At 43.2% G+C, this 17,390-nt stretch overlaps 1 protein-coding gene across 1 annotated transcript in view; it reads left to right on the top strand.

The window, feature by feature from the left end:
• The window catches only part of CCNH (cyclin H), a 46,144-nt gene that overhangs the window by 5,436 nt on the left and 23,318 nt on the right, over positions 1-17,390 (top strand). The window contains exons 3-4 of the mRNA XM_040420194.1: positions 3,618-3,691; positions 12,853-13,054. Coding sequence (XP_040276128.1) covers positions 3,618-3,691; positions 12,853-13,054 — 276 coding nt within the window. The remainder of the gene's footprint in view (positions 1-3,617; positions 3,692-12,852; positions 13,055-17,390) is intronic.

Raw genomic sequence — 17,390 nt, 5'->3', positions numbered from 1 at the left:
AAACTCCTTACCACACATTTGGGCCCCTAGAATGCCAGGGCAGTATAACTACCCCACAAGTGACCCCATTTTGGAAAGAAGAGACCCCAAGGTATTCGCTGATGGGCATAGTGAGTTCATAGAACTTTTTATTTTTTGTCACAAGTTAGTGGAATATGAGACTTTGTAAGAAAAAAAAAAAAAAAAAAAAGAATCATCATTTTCCGCTAACTTGTGACAAAAAATAAAAAGTTCTATGAACTCACTATGCCCATCAGCGAATACCTTAGGGTGTGTACTTTCCGAAATGGGGTCATTTGTGGGGTGTTTGTACTGTCTGGGCATTGTAGAACCTCAGGAAACATGACAGGTGCTCAGAAAGTCAGAGCTGCTTCAAAAAGCGGAAATTCACATTTTTGTACCATAGTTTGTAAACGCTATAACTTTTACCCAAACATTTTTTTTTTATCAAAGACATGTAGAACAATAAATTTAGAGCAAAATTTGTATATGGATGTAGTTTTTTTTGCAAAATTTGACAACTGAAAGTGAAAAATGTCATTTTTTTTGCAAAAAAAATCGTTAAATTTCGATTAATAACAAAAAAAGTAAAAATGTCAGCAGCAAAGAAATACCACCAAATGAAAGCTCTATTAGTGAGAAGAAAAGGAGGTAAAATTCATTTGGGTGGTAAGTTGCATGACCGAGCAATAAATGGTGAAAGTAGTGTAGGTCAGAAGTGTAAAAAGTGGCCTGGTCTTTCAGGGTGTTTAAGCACTGGGGGCTGAGGTGGTTAAAGAGAATTTGTCATCAGTTTTATGCTGTCCTACCTGAGAGCATCCTAAACCGGTGATGGACATCCTGAGGAAAACAATGGGGCGCTTTCTTGAATTAGTCATTTTGCTAAAATTGGGAGCCAGGCCCCAGAGTCCACTCAATATGCTGCTCAACCTCCTGGAGTCCTCATATTCATGAGCTCTTTGCTCTCCCCATCCACCTGCTGCTGATTGACAGCTCCCTTCCTATAGTAATCAGTGGCAGGTGGTCAGGGACATATCATAGCTTTTGCACTGTATTCAGTGGACTTCGGCAGTATGGGTGGCTCAGTGGTTAGCACTGGTACCTTGCCACGCTGGGGTCCTAGGTTCCAAAACATAAGCATGGAGTTTGTATGTTCTCTCCGTGTTTGTGTGGGTTTCTTCCTAAACTCCAAGGACATATAGATAGGGAGCTTAGATTGTCAGCTCTGCTGGGCACAACAAGCCATGATAATGTCTGTAAAGCGCTGTGGAATATGGTGGTGCTATATGAGCAAGTAAAATACATTTATATATATTTTTTCCCGTTGACTGCTTTCACACAGTCAGTGGGGCACATTTACTACGTTTCTTAGTTTCCCCCCTCTGGGCTGCCGCTAGGTAGGTCTACTTTATGATGAGGAGTGTGCATCTGTGGCAGTCCGTGTGTCTGGCTAGCGTAGTTTTTAGCTGCCATTTGCACCTGTTTTCCCTGACTGCCCCTAGGGCTGCAGTAAACAATTATTTTAGTAGTTGAGTATTCTGTCGATTTATTTTTCCGATTAATCGAGCACTCTAATAAGAAAAACCTTCTTAAAAATAACATATTTCTTTATAAAAACAATATTTTTATTTCTTACAGTGGTATAGCAAATAATTGCACACACATAAGGCTTCTTTCACAGCTGCAATATACATTGTCAGAAGAACAGCCATGCTGCACCATATCGGGTATAGCTGGATACTGCCGGCTGCTGCAGCCATTGACTGTAATGGGGTCCGGCCTTGTTACAGCATTCAAGCTGGGTTTTGGCCGGACAAAAAAAAAGCTTTGGACGATACCCAGCATGTATGCCGGAACATGGCCAGATGGCCTTGGACCACATTATAGTCAATGAGAGCATGTAGCGGGTTGTATCCGGCTATACCCAATACGGTATACTCCAGCAGGCTGTTCTTCTGCCAGAATGTGTATCTAAGGCTATATTGTGAACTCCGGCAGTTTGTTGTGGTGGAGGAATAGACTGCCGGAGTTCACTGGCTGCACCTGTCATAGCTGGATGCCCATTGACTGTAATGGGGATCCGGACAAAAAATGCTGCACAGTGACATAGCATTTTGATTTTCCCCTCCCAAGTCAGTCAGCCTTGCCTTCATATCAGTCTCCCCCCCCCCCCCCCCCCCCCCCACCCCATGCCGCAAGCCTGCAATCAGACCCCCAGGCTTCCACCATCAGACCCTCCCTTGCTGCAATCAGAGCCAGACCTCCATACCATGGCCCCCAGTGCCCCAGTGATGGCACTGCCATGCCATCCATATTGCCTTGATGTTCCCCTCCCCTAGTGCCTCCATGCCATCCACCATGTCCCCCACTCCCATCAGATCAGCCACTCCATGCCAAATCACAGGTGCCCCCCGCCATCACAGGTTCCCCTCGCCGCTAACTATGTACTTACCTTTCCTGGCAGTGCAGCGTGCGCTGACACATGGAGTCTGCAGGAGACGCGTCTTCATCCCAGCATGCACTGGGAGGGACCTGACATCACACACAGCGTCAGCCAGTGCTCTGACTATGGCCAGTGCAGCGCGGTGGTGAGTGAGGAGCTTCACTTCACTCATGCTCTGTGGTCACGTGATTTAAATGAATCCTTGATGCAGGTATTACATCTATTAAATCGATGAATCGTTTCAGCTCTACCCGCCCCTTTCACTATCAACTGGCGTACTAGGCGCAAAACTGTCCGTTTGCCAAAATTGTGTTGAGCAGCCGGACAGGAAAGTGGACTTTCGACACTTTTTACGTCAGTCATTAGTAAATTTGCCCCAGTGTTCGGTCAGTGTTTTCCATCAATGACTGTGAGCCAAGACCAGGTTTGGGTCTAAAACACAGAACAGGAGCAGATCTTTCCCGTATACCTTATCTCTGTGTAGCTCCACGCCTGGCTTTTGCTCACAATCACTGATGGAATTCACTGATCAAACACTGAGGGAGAGTTATCAAAACTGGTGAAAAGAAAAACTGGCTTAGTTGCCCATGGCAACCAATCAGATTTCACCTTTCATTTTTGACAGCTCCTTTGGGAAATTAAAGGAGGAATCTGATTGGTTGCTATGGGCAACTAAGCCAGTTCTACTTTACACCAGTGTAATCCCCCCCACTGACTGTAAAATCAAACGGTTTCCATTATGTTACGTGGCTTAATATGAACACTGTAATAGAAAAGGCCTTTCTGAGTAAAAGATCCAGGTAAGGCATATAGGGACTAATATGTAAAGAATACAAATTTATGTAAGACTAAGGGCTCATTCACACAGCCGTAAATACTTTGCGTTCCCCAAAACACGAGTCCATGCCGCCATTTTCTGTAGAAATGTCCTTTCCTTGTCGGCAAACCGGACAAGAATAGGACATGTTCTATCGTAGAAAGAACGTGCAGATGTGGACAGCACACCGCGTGCTTTCCTCATAGTTTGCGGCCCCATTTAAATGAATGGGTCCGCCTTTGATCCGCAAAAAATGTGGATTGGATGCGGACCAAACATACTTTCTTGTGCAATGAGCCCTTAGGGATATAAAAAGTAAAATGATCTATTGGCTGTTTTTTTTCTTTTTTCTTTCAGGGAACGGCTTGTATGTACTTCAAACGCTTCTACCTCAATAATTCAGTCATGGAGCATCATCCACGTATTATAATGTAAGCGCTGATTGCCTCTAATATAGAAATACAAGAATTTGTAGAGGGTAGAAGATGAAGTCAAATGTGACCATTTCTACCACCATTGTGGTGCTCAAGCTGCTGGTAGCTGCAGATGCTGTTGTTAAAGGGGTTCTCTCACCAGCACGTGGTATTCATCATGTAGAGGAAGTTATTACAAGGCACTTACTAAGGTACTGTGATTGTCCTTATTGCCTCCTTTTCTGTCTGGATTAATTTTTCCATCAGATTATACACTGTTTGTTTCCATGGTTACGACCACTCTGCATTCCATCATTGGAGGTCATGTACAAGCACACTATAGGAAAAAAACTCTGGCCTATGTAGCGTATTTTCCGCTTTATAAGACGTGCGTCCTATAAAGCGAATACAGCATTATTTCATGACCGGAACATCGCAGGCCGTGCTGTGCTACATCGCAGGCTGCTATGCCTATGTATCAGTGACATGTAAACAGGGGCGCTATCTGGGTAGTCATAGCAGCTATATATATAAAGTGTATGCGCCAGCCCCTTTTTTTTTTTTTTTTTTTGAGTTTTATATATTTTTTTATTTTATTATTATTTTTTATTATTTTCCTTTAAATATAACAAAAGGTTGGCTTAGGGTACGTTCACACTAGCGTTTTTCTTTTCCGGCACTGAGGTTCGTCAAAAGAGCTCAATGCCGGAAAAGAACTGATCAGTTTTATCCCCATGCATTCTGAATAAAGAGCAATCCATTCAGGATGTCTTCAGTTCAGTCATTTTGACTGATCAGGCATGATCAGCATGCTACGGTTTTATCTCCGGCCAAAAAAACGGAAGACTTGCCTGAATGCCGGATCCGGCGACGGAACTGCTTGCCGGATCACTCTGCCGCAAGTGTGAAAGTAGCCTTACCAAGCTTTTCCTCTGCCCTCCTGCAGCTGCTGCTAAAGCTGGGCAGAGGAAATTAGGATGATTTTCGTCCCTGAGATTGGGGGCCTGTTCTCACCTCTTGCTGCATGGGCTCCCTTCCCTCCGGTGAGGAAGCAGACCTGTGAGAGCGGGACGCCAAACGGGGGGGCGGAGCCAATATCTAACTCTCGGATTCCTGGTGAGGTCTGGAGGGGGCGGAGGGGTAGCATCATCGTGCCTGGGACGCGAGCTGATGACATCAGACGTCGCTTCCTGTGAAAAAGAGCAGGCGATTCTGACAATGCTGTCTCCAATGACTCCAGCAGCATGTCAGCTCCAGGGGCTCCTCGGACCTGCACGGATAGCGCAGACTCCCCTTCGGCCGCTCCTTCTGTGAGTTCCCTTTTACTTTTATACCTTCTGATACCTGATTGCTCTTCTCTTTTTAGAAAGTGAAAGAAAGTAAAATCAAATCTAAATATATTAAATGTGCCACTTGTGCTAATAAACTCACAGAAAGTTACAAAAGGTTGTTGCAATACCAATTTTTTTTTTTTCGATTTCATAAAAAAGTTTTGCAATACTCGATACCATTTGATAGCACGCGGAAAAAATAAAACGCCATACACATTTACATATTTTTTTCTGTTTCACCACATAGGAGATTTTTTAATATAGAAATAGTTTGGACTTTTCGGACGTGGCGATATGTTTGTTTATATATTTTATATGGGGAAAGGGGTGATTTATGCTTAATAATTTGGTGTTTTTTTTTTTCTAACTTTTTATTTTTATTTTTTATATTTATTCACTATTAGTCCCATTAGGCGCTAGAACCTGTGATCTTTTCATCCCTTGTCCTATTCTTTCTTATTGAGCTCTATTAGGGGGAATAGGACCTCACATTCTCCCTGCTGCCCTGTGCATAGTACACACAGCAGCAGGGAGCTTACCATGGCAGCCAGGGCTTCAGTAGCGTCCTGGCTGCCATGGTAACCGATCGGAGTCCCAGGATTACTGGGGCTCCGATTTAGAAGCTGCCACTGCCACCAATGAGGAGGAGCAGAGGAGGGGACCCTGTGGCCACTGCCACCAATGATTTTCATACTGGGAAGTTGATGGGGGGGGGGGGGGGGGGGGGTGTGCACTGCGCCGGGATCCTTCACGCTGGACTCATCTCGGGTTAAAGGGGTTTTCTCATATCAGACAATGGGGGCATATCGCTATTCATATGCCGCCATTCATTTCTATGTCTGCCCCATAGAAATGAATGGGAGCATGGGCCGCAGCACATTGAACACATTTTATAAGTAGTCAGAAACTTGTAAATAACTCATGAAAGAATAAAGTTACATTAAAACCAAGCACACCATTGTTTTTTGTGTGAAATTCCCAATAAGTTTGATGTGTCACATGACCCTCTTCCTATTGAAAAAACAAAAGTTGGATTAAAAATGGCCAACTTCAAAATGGCCGCCATGGTCACCACCCATCTTGAAAAGTTTCCCCCCTCACATATACTAATGTGCCACAAACGGGAAGTTAATATCACCAACCATTCCCATTTTATTGAGGTGTATCCATATAAATGGCCCACCCTGTACTATAGGTTGCTGTTACTCCCTTCAAAATATTCCTTGTCCTAGGGGTATTGGAGCTCACTCTACCAGGGCAACTGCCTCTTCGTGGGCAGAAAAAGGAGGCGTCTCCTTAAATCAGATTTGCAAAGCGGCTACTTGGTCAAATATTAACATCTTTGTTAAACATTATCACCTTAATCTTTCCGCCTCTGCAGATTTAGTATTTGGCCAGAAAATACTGCAGGCGGTTTCCCACCCTATGTAAATATTTGTTAGTTCTCGCATGTGGCCGTCATGTTGGATGAAATGGAAAACCGTAATTAGACTTAGCGGTAATTCCGTTTCCTTGAATCCACCATGATGGCCTGGATATATCACCCCCCCCCCCCCCCCCCCAAAAAAAAAAAAAGATTAAATATATATATATTTATATATTGTGTGAGACAAAGCAAGGGTTTTTGTTTGGGAAGGCAGGTATTTGCCTCCCAGAATGTGCGGTTGGGCTGATTTCCAGCCAGGTGAGATCAAATACCGGACCGGAGTTTAAGTGCTGGTCCGGGTTTGCCAGCACCTGGCTGTCCTTTAAATAGGCAGCTGGGCTCAGAATCTGTGTCTCTGTTTTGGGATCTGAGGCATGGTGCTGTGCTGGAGGGCTGAGAGCTGCATGCGGGGAAACGGGCCCCCTAAAGCCTGTTGTGGACCGCTGGGAAAACCTGACTGTTTTGTGCTTTGGACTTTCCTTTGTGTGAACGAACACTAAGACTGCGAAATGTTGCTTTACTTTTGCCTTGTGTGTGTGTGTGAATAAACACTGAAGTTTTGTTTTACAAACTGTTGTTTTTGCCTCTGTTCTGCGTCCACTTACCCTGCAAATCCTCACAATATATTTATTATTATTTATTGTCCTACCTTAGTAATTTAGAAGAACACTGAGGGTGAGGAGGGGTGGGGACAAGTTAAACTCTCTGTATATTCCTGCCCGTACAGAGGTCATGGGTCATCTCTCTCACTTGTGGCTGTCATGGTGGATTCAAGGAAACAAAATTAACGGTAAGTCTAATTATTGTTTTCCTCAACTTCCCCAAGAAGATTTCAGACCACTTCCCACAGTTCCACCATTCTATCAAAGATATGGCAGGGTGTTCTAGAATTATAAAAATCAGGCGTAGTTAAAAATGTACCTGAAACAGAAAAAGGTTTCTATTCAAGGCTATTTCTAGTCCAAAAACCAGATGGATCTTTCCGTACCATCATAAACTTAAAGGATCTAATCAAATTGATAATGTACAGAAAGTTCAAGATGAAATCAATTTCATCCATCGTCCCCTTAATCAAAAAGGGAGCCTACATGACATCTTTTGATCTTAAGACGCCTACTATTATATTCCCATTCATCTAAACTCACAAAAGTATCTCAGATTTGCACTAAAAGACCCTGATGGCATATTGCATCATTTCCAATTCTACACTCTTCAGTTTTGGTATTTCCTGAGCGCCAAGAATCTTCACAAAGTTGGTAGTTGAGATGATATCACCTCTCAGACAGGAAGGACTATTAATCTTCCCATACTTGGACGATTTCCTTTATAGTTGGAAGTTCAGAAGCAGTCAGATAAACAGACTATTTTTTTTGCAAAGGATATCGGACTTGGTTGGTTAATAAACCTAAAGTCCTACTTAATCCCGTCATCCCACAGAAAGTTTTTGGGAGTAATGTTGGACTCTGTATCCCAAACATCATCTCTCCCTCAGGAAAAGATAGAAGCTATCATAGCAAAGATAGAAAACTTCCAATCTTTAAACCGGTGCTCTACCAGAATGGCTATAAGCATTCTAGGTCTTATGACATCCTGCATAACAGCTATAGCTTGGTGTCAGGCTCACACCAGAATTATGCAAACTTGGACCCTAGGGAGTTGGAACAAACTCCCTAGGGTCCAGACTAGACAGAAAGATAGTCATTCCATACCCAGTAAAGTCTGATCTAAATTGGTGGAAGAGAAAGATAAATCTGTCAAAGGGCGTCATCTGGCTGAAAGACCCAGAGATACAGATTGTGACAGACGCAAGCAATGTGGGTGGGGAGCAAAAGTAGCCTCCTCAACCTGGCAGGGAAGGTGGTCAGAAAAGATAAAAAAAAAAAAAAACAGATCCTCAAATTACAGAGAGTTGTGAGTGTTCTGGGAGACTCCAAAGGTGACTCAAGGTCTTCTAAGCAAAAAAAATATAAAATATTTTCAGACAATACAACAGCGGTCGCCTATTTAAAACATCAGGGGGGTACAAGGTCCTCAAGTCTGGGATCTCTAGCGGGGCAGAAAAAAATGTCCTATCCATTACAGCGGTTCATCTCGGGATCAGAAAATTTTGAGGCAGATTTATTGAGCAGAAAAACCCTAGACCCAGGGGAATGGTCTTTAAATCCAAGAGTATTTCAAGAAATATCTGCCAAATGGGGCTTACCACAAATAGACCTGTTCGCCTCAAAAAGAAATGCAAAAGTCAAGCGTTTTTGCTCCTTAGATCCCAGAGAAAGGCCATGGGCAGTAGATGTTTTTTCTATAAAATGGAAATGGGATCTAGCATACATCTTCCCTCCTTGGTCTCTAATCCCTTGTGTTCTACGAAAAATTTTAACAGACCCAGTAACGGTGATATTAATAACCCCCTACTGGCCCAAAAGAAGCTTGTTCTCCATTCTAAAGAAAATAGCGCTGGAGGATCCTTGGTTAATACCCTTTTTAGAAGGACATTCTTTCTCAGGGCCCAATTCTTCATAAAAATCCAAGTCTTTTCAAACTGTCAGCCTGGATCCTGAGAGCGAGGTCTTAAGGAGTAAGGGACTCTCGGACAAAGTTATATGTACATTAAAGGCCAGTAGAAAGAAGGTTACTTCAGCTATCACAATGCTCACCCAAACTACTGTTATGTTGGGTGAGACATGGACTGACAAGGGACACTTCCCCTGCATCAGTGAGGACAAGAGCTATCCTTTTCCTTGTCCAAAGAGTACGAGGCCAAACTCGCCTTGATTTTGAGTAAGTAAATTGTGGCTGTTAATTAGCCACTTTGTATGTGGTGCTCATTAATTGGTGACCTGTATTGAGTGTCTGTTTATAATTTTTATTTGTAGTTGCCCTTGAATATACATACGGAGTCCCCTGATGATGTCCAGAAGTGACAGAAACATGGCATGTAGGGCGTTATAATTAGGGCTTATTAGGTATACAGACCCATACTGAGGGAAAGGCTCGGTGTGGGGTCGCCCCTGTCGGGGCGGGTGCTCCATTGTGGTAGGCAGGCTTGAGTCCCTATCCCCCTAGGCAGGCAGGAAAGCCACAATAGGGCCTTCTAGGATATATATTGTGCCAATACCACAACAGCACCTGGTCACATTGGTCCGCGGCTATACCATCGCCAGGACCATCCTTCACAGTTGGACCCCGCCCAGACGAGGTGAGATCCACCCATCTTTTCTTTTTATTAGTTCTTAACGGAATATGAATATGAATTGATGCAGCGGAGGAATTTATTGTTGTCTTTGTCGTCTCTCACCTAGTGTGACTTTATATTTTAAATGACCTAGTAAAGGTTACGTTTTAAATAATCCCAGTTTACAAATATTTTTTCTACTTCAGCTATCTACCTAAAAATCTGGAATAAGTACTGTAGTTGGTTGGGGGAAGACTCTCCACATATGTCCTCCCCATGTATTCAAAAGATTTTAGATTTTCTTCAGAAAGGGCTAGACCTAGGTCTTAGGCCAAGTACCCTAAAGGTCCAGATCTCCGCCCTAGGTGCATTCTATTATACAAATCTAGCTGATCATACATGGGTTGGAAGGTTCATAAGAGCAGCATCCAGACTTAGACCATCGTTAAATCCTAACGTTGCTCAATGGGATTTAAATTTTGTCTTAAATGGGTTGACAAAAGCACCTTTTGCTCCCATTTCAGACATTTACATTAAGCACCTTTCCTTTAAGACTGCTTTCTTAATAGCCATAACATCAGCTAGATACCTGGGAGAAATCCAGGCCCTTTCATGCAGAGAACCTTCTCTTTCAGTTTTTTTGCGAGAGGGTAGTTCTAAAATTGGACCTCGGGTTCCTTCCTAAGGGGGTTTTAAACTTCCATAGGGACCAGGGAATTGTCTTACCATCTTTCTGTAGTGACCCAAAAAGCCCCACAGAGGAACAATTTCATCTTTTAGGCTACTTTCACACTGGCGTTTCTGGGTCCGCTTGTGAGATCCGTTTCAGGGCTGTCACAAGAGGCCCAAAATGGATCAGTTCAGCCCCAATGCATTCTGAATGGATAAGGATCCGCTCAGAATGCATCAGTTTGCCTCCGTTCAGCCTCCATTCCGCTCTGGAGGCGGACACCAAAACGCAGCTTGCAGCGTTTTGATATCCGCATGACGATGCGGAGCCAAACGGATCCGTCCTGACTTACAATGTAAGCCAATGGGGACGGATCCGTTTTCACTGACACAATATGGTGCAATTGAAAACTGATCCGCCTCCCATTGACTTTATCAGTGTAAGTCAAAACGGATCCGTTTGCATTATCATGAACATGCATTATCATGGTAATGCAAACGGATCCGTTCTGAACGGATACAATCGTTTGCATTATAGGTGCGGATCCGTCTGTGCAGATACCAGACGGATCCGCACCTAACGCAGGTGTGAAAGTAGCCTAAAACGCGAGGGAGACTATTATCCATTACCTGGCGGCCAATAAAGCTTTTAGGAAAGATGACAATCTATAGATTCAGTTTGCAGGACGCAATAAGGGAATGAAGCTTTCCAAAGCATCTATAGGTCGCTGTATAAAATCCACTATATCCTGTTGTCATTCCCTAATGGGTCTCACTGGTCCTACTAGAATAAAAGCCCACTCTACCAGAAGTGTGACTTCTTCATGGGCGAAGAAAGTTGGTGTATCTCCTGATCAGATATGTAAGGCCGCTACATGGTCTAGTATCAATACATTCATAAAACATTGTCTAAACATCTCTGATTCTACAGAGCTGGCCTTTGGCCAGAAAGTTCAGCAAGCATTAGCCCCCCTACTGTATAATCTGTTAGTTCTCATCTGTAGCCGTCATGGTGGATGAAATGGAAAACCGTAATTAGACTTACCGGTAATTCTGTTTCCTTGAATCCACCATGACGGCCCGTATATTCCCACCCTTAATGTACTTTTAATGAGTATGAATTTAATACTTTATTATTATTTTTTGTGTATATATAGATATTGTTAGTACTTGATAGCACCTACTTAGGGTAATTCGTAAACACTGAAGGGAGAGAGTGGGTGGGGGCTTTTAAACGCTCTATCTCTGTGTATTCCTGCCCGTACAGAGGTCAAGGGGTCAATCTCATCTGTAGCGGTCATAGTGGATTCAAGGAAACAGAATTACTGGTAAGGCCAATTACGGTTTTCCTCCTAAAAAGCAAAAAATACAAAGCAAAAAATACGGTACTTTTCCATTTTCCCAGCCGCCAGGCTGGCATTTTTTCCTATAGTGTGCAAGCACAGCCACTGCTGCTGGATTGCTGGAAACAGTGGAAACTAGCAGTGTATAATGTGATGGAAAAATTAATAAAGGAAGCTCAAGGGACAATATGGACAATCACAATACATTAGCAAGTGCCTTGTAGTAACTTTCTGTACATAATAAATGTTAGTTGCTGAAGTGACACAACCCCTTTAGTTCATCAGTTAAGCCCCTCATTCACACGTCAGTGTCTTCCATCAGTGATTGAGCCAAAACCAGGAGTGGAACCTCCACTGACATAGGGTATAATGGAAAGATCTGCTCCTGTTCTGTGTTTAGAGCTGCACCTGGTTTTGGCTCACAATCACTGATGGAAATCACTGACCAAACACTGATGTGTGAATGAGGCATTAGTAGTGGTGGACACAGGTGGAGCCATACCATTTTAGGCCTCTTTCACACTAGCGTGTTGAAATCAGTCCTGATTATATACCCTCAGTATTGCTTCAGGATTTCTATGTGTATTCTTTCCTCCATATGTGTAATACAGACAGAACTCGGACATGCTGTGGATTCCAAATACTGATGGAAATGATATCCCCATGTGAATAGCTCCATTCATTAACATTAGCAGCGGATTCCGGAACATAAAATCTGGGCCATATACAGATTTCAAATACATTCTTGTGAAAGAGGCCTTACTAGAATGTCATGGAAACCGCAGCAAAGCGTTTTGGTTGGGATCCTATAAAAGACATGCAGCACTATAGTCAGCCCTGTATTTTTTGCACTTGCAATATAACTTTTGCTTCAGGGACTATAGTAGCAAATACAGTATATGGACGAAACTACTGGGGGACACCTCCTAATCATCACATTCAGGTGCTTCCTTCTGTCCCATTGCCACAGGTGTATAAAATCCAGCCGCTAGCCATGCAGTCTGCCTTTACAAAGGTTTTAGAACGTCCTATTCTTTCACAAGAGCTCGCGGTATTCCTGAGTGGTCCCATAGTAGGATGTCACCGCTGCAACACGTGCACGTATGATGTGTACAGTAGGTGCCCCAATACTTTTTTAGATTTTAACAATATATAACGGAGATGACCGAAGCCTTCTTGTAATTCACGATGGCTCCTGTATCTGATTTGAGCTGAAGCATAATATTTTGTGTTTACAGGTTGACCTGTGCGTTCCTGGCTTGTAAAGTAGATGAATTCAATGTATCCAGTGTCCAGTTTGTGGGGAACCTGCAAGAAAACCAAGAAAATGTCCTTGAACAAATCTTGGAGTATGAATTGCTGCTTATCCAACAGCTGAATTTCCACCTCATTGTGCACAATCCATATCGACCATTTGAAGGATATTTAATTGATATAAAGGTATTAGCAGGTTTGAAGGGGAACTAATATATTCTTACCCTGCATTTAAATCCTATCCCTTAGGTCTCATGCACACGATCGTGTTTTGTTTCCGTTCCGTTTTTTTGGCGGATAGGATGTGGACCCATTCATTTCAATGGGTCCGCAAAAAATGTGTGCTGTCCGCATCAGTATGTCCTATTTTTGTCGATAAGGATAGACCTTATTACAATGGATCCGCAAATAAAAGGATCCGCAGACAAAACGAATGCCATACGGAACGTCATACGTTTTTTTTTTTTGCTGCGGATCCGCAATTTGCGGACCGCAAAAAATGCATACGGTCGTGTGCATGTAGCCTTATTCCCTGGTATCAGCAATTTCACACTGGGGCTATGCTGTTGGTAGTGATCTTTAATGAGATAAAGCTAGGTTTACATCACATTTAGGGCTCTTTCATAGGAGCATGTTTCTTGCAGGAATCGTACTCCGTGTGAGGGAGAGATAGACCGCACAAAGGGTCCATTCACACGTCCGTAGAATGTGTCCGCACCCGTTCCGCAATTATCCGGAACAGATGCGGACTCATTCATTCTCTATGGGTCAGGAATGGATGCGGACAGCACACAGAGCACTTTTTATTCCTTTTTTTTTTTTTAAGAGGTAAAGCAGGCAAAAATTGCATTTCTGTCAGTGTTTATTTTTTTCATTTTTTTTGAGATTCTCCATGTAGTATATTTGATGTGATAATTTTATTCTGTGGGTTGATACAGGTATGGCAACACCAAATTTGTATTGTTTTTTTTCATGTTCTACCTTCTCTTTCTTTTTCTTGCAAAAAAAACAGCAATTCCGCCATAGTTTTTTATTTTTACAGTATTTACCATGCGGGATTAGTACCATAATCATTTTATAGATCAGGTCATTACGGACGCAGCAATACCAATTATGTGTAGTTTATTTTATTTTTAAAACTTTTTACTCTCTTATAAATGAGCGGATATGTGAAAAGGCTGTTTATTTTCTTTTTAACCTGTACGGCGCTGTGATCGGGCGGGTGCAGGAGATACGCCCTCCAGATCCGCGGCAGGGGTCCGGCAGTCACTGATAGCCAGAAGCCTGCTGCATTCCGGCGCATTAACCCTTGATGTGCCGCGGTCAGCGCTGACCGCGGCACCTGCGATGTCCTTGCGTGTATCGGAGCTTCAATCAGGTCCCTGTGCTGCTGTGACGGGGACACGATGGCAGGGAAGGCCGCCCGATGCCTTCGTTGGGCATCGTGGCTGCCTTTCGGGAGAGCCTGTGAGATACAGCCTCCTGGATCTCATAGGCAAACAGGCTGTAAGTGTATTACACTGGTAATACACTTACAGCCAATGCATCACAATACAGAAGTATTGTGATGCATTGTAAAGGGGATCAGACCAAAAGTTGAAGTCCAAGTGGGACAAAAAATAAAGTGTAAAAAAAGAAAGTTTAAAAAAAATTTGTTTCAAGTGAAAAAACAAAACAAAAAAAACATCCTTTTCCCAAAATAAAGTAAAAAAGAAAAGTAGACAAATCAGGTATCGCCGCATCCATATCAACCGGCTCCATAAAAATATCACATGACCTAACCCCTCAAATGAACACTGTCAAAAAAATAAAATAAAAACTGTGCTAAAAAAAAACTATTTTTTTTGGTCACCTTACATCACTAAAAGTGCAACACATAGTGATCAATAAGGCATATGTACCAATCTAACCGTCACATCATCCCGCAAAAAATTATACTCTAAGGTCTCTTTCACACTTTCGTTGTTCTGGCATAGAGTTCCGTCGTCGGGGCTCTATGCCGGAAGAATCCTGATCAGGATTATCCCCATGCATTCTGAATGGAGAGAAATCCGTTCAGGATGTCTTCAGTTCCGGAACGGAACGTTTTTTGGCCGGAGAAAATACCGCAGCATGCTGCTCTTTTTGCTCCGGTCAAAAATCCTGAACACTTGCCGCAAGGCCGGATCCGGAATTAATGCCCATTGAAAGGCATTGATGCGGATCCGGCCTTAAAGAGGACCTTTCACCATAATAAAACCTCTAAACTAACTATACAGACGTGTAGAGCGGCGCCCAGGGATCTCCCTGCACTTACTGCCTGCCCAAAAAAATGGCATTCACAAAATGATCCAAACATGAAGTAGACATTGGAAATGTAAAGTAATTACTATTTTTGGAGGTATTACTATCTATTATAAAAGTAGAGAAATTGAAATTTGGAAATTTGCTAATTTTTCCTGATTTTTGGTAAATTTGGCATTTTTAATAATGTGACGAGAAAACCATCTCAGAATGGCTTGGATAAGTAAAAGCGTTTTAAAGTTAGCAGACACCACATAAAGTGACACATGTCAGATTTGCAAAAAATGGCCTGGTCCTTAAGGTGAAAAATGGCAGGGTCCTGAAAGGGTTAATTAACATTTATTTATTTATTTACATTTATTTATTTTTTTACTTTTTTTTATTTTCACACTTTTTTTATTTTTATTTTTTTAAGTCCAACTTGGATCTTGAAGAACCAGTGGGCCTAATGGCTGTATTATACTTTCCAATGCTTCTGCATTGCAAAGTATAGTATTATCAGGTTTCCTGATGTCAGCACTGGACGCATTTGCAAAGGGTCCGGTTCCCATGGCAACCATTGGCCACTGCCATCACAGCGCAGAAGCCTGATGGTTGAGAGAGGGAGCCCCCTCCCTCTATTTACCCCATGGATGCCGCTGCCACGGCATCTAAGGGATTATAGCAGTGTCAGCATACAGCTGACACTCACTGCTGATGGCGGCTCAGGAACTGAGCCACCACCATCACATTCATGAGGACAGGGGGCTCTTATGGGGGCAGAGCTTGGCCAGCAAAGTTAAAGGCACTGCACACAGATCGCGCAGAGGGCACAGATGGGGGAGGCATGAGCTATTTGGGGGCACAGATCAGCTAATGCCTTATTTCGGGCTCTGATCTGCATTTCAGAGCATGAAACCAGCATTTTTACACTGCTGCGATCCGATTTGTTAGTCTGCATAGACTAACCAATTGGAGCGATCGCCAACAAGGGATCACTCTGATTGGTCCCTTGTCGGCATTACTGGACTGTATGCTGTCCGTGACAGTGGCAGTGCAGGGGCAGAAGCTTTAATCAAAGCGCTGCCATAACGTTTATATATGTGCTATCTGCACGGGGTATGTGCAAATAGCACATATATAGCCGTATGGCAGTCGTGGAGGGGCTAATAAAGCCCTAAACTGGCTATGGATTCACAGGCCTCTCCTTAACTTGGCGCATCCAGTGCCAGTTATAAATGTAAGACTGTTTCTGAGTGGTCGACCTTTTTCTACTCCTAAAACAGGCGTAGAAAATTGTGAAGGGCCTGCCCACGCCAACTAGCTGTTGCGCCGCTATCTGTGTCTGAAATACACCTAATTTAGGAGTATTTCAGCATAGTAGATGACCCCCTTTATGTTTTGGTCTGAGTCCTATGTATATTCATGTGTTAGAATATTCTGCTTTTAGGGCTTGTGATCACAACAAAACTGTACAGTGAGTTATGGAGTTTATAATGAAGTTTCAGTATGTTTTTAGGGTATATAATATACAAAAGTGTTACTATTTATTTATGGGTATAGGCTCATAGCAGACTTTGGACACCTTTATGGATTATTTTTGCTACTTGTTCTCTGCTTCTAGAAGATAAGGAATGGCAGATCACTCCTTTGTCCAGTGTAGCTGCCCTCCCTCAGGGACAGCGCTGTGAAGGAGGTGACCCATCTGAAGCTGGGGCAAAAGAAATTTGAAGTATTCTTCTACCCCAGCCTCCCTCGGAAAGGAATTCTCTGGGCAGGAGGGGAATAGCAGTCACATGTCCATAAGTCAGGACTAGCCTTCTGGACAGCCAAGTTGTCTGACCGCCTGAGAGAACCCACCGGCAGCCTAGGCAGCACGTAATTGTGGCAGGGGCCCAGACCCAGGGCAGCTGGATACTTCAGCTCCCAGCTTTGACCTTGCCTGGTTTGGGTAATCAGCGGCCCCTTTACACAAGCAGATTGTTAATGAACGTCCATAAGAACGCTCGTTAGCGATAATTTTCTCGACCATCGGGCAGTGTAAAGGTCTCTTCTGCTGTTCATTACTCTCTTCAAGAGACTGAGTAGTTGCGCTATAGTCTGCTGCGATACTGAATAGCCTACGCAGCAGCATTACTTCCCTCACAAGATGGACCAATTGCCCTTCCTGTATATGTAGTACACCAGGCACGGCATTTTTCCCTTGACGGTGGAGTATTGCACTATGGCCAGATTCTCTATCTGACAGGCCTACGCGATT

The sequence above is a fragment of the Bufo bufo genome, chromosome 2 (genome assembly GCF_905171765.1).
Source record: "Bufo bufo chromosome 2, aBufBuf1.1, whole genome shotgun sequence".
Lineage (NCBI taxonomy): Eukaryota > Metazoa > Chordata > Amphibia > Anura > Bufonidae > Bufo > Bufo bufo.
The sequence above is the reverse complement of the archived record's forward strand: the minus strand, read 5'-3'. Positions and strand labels throughout refer to the sequence as shown.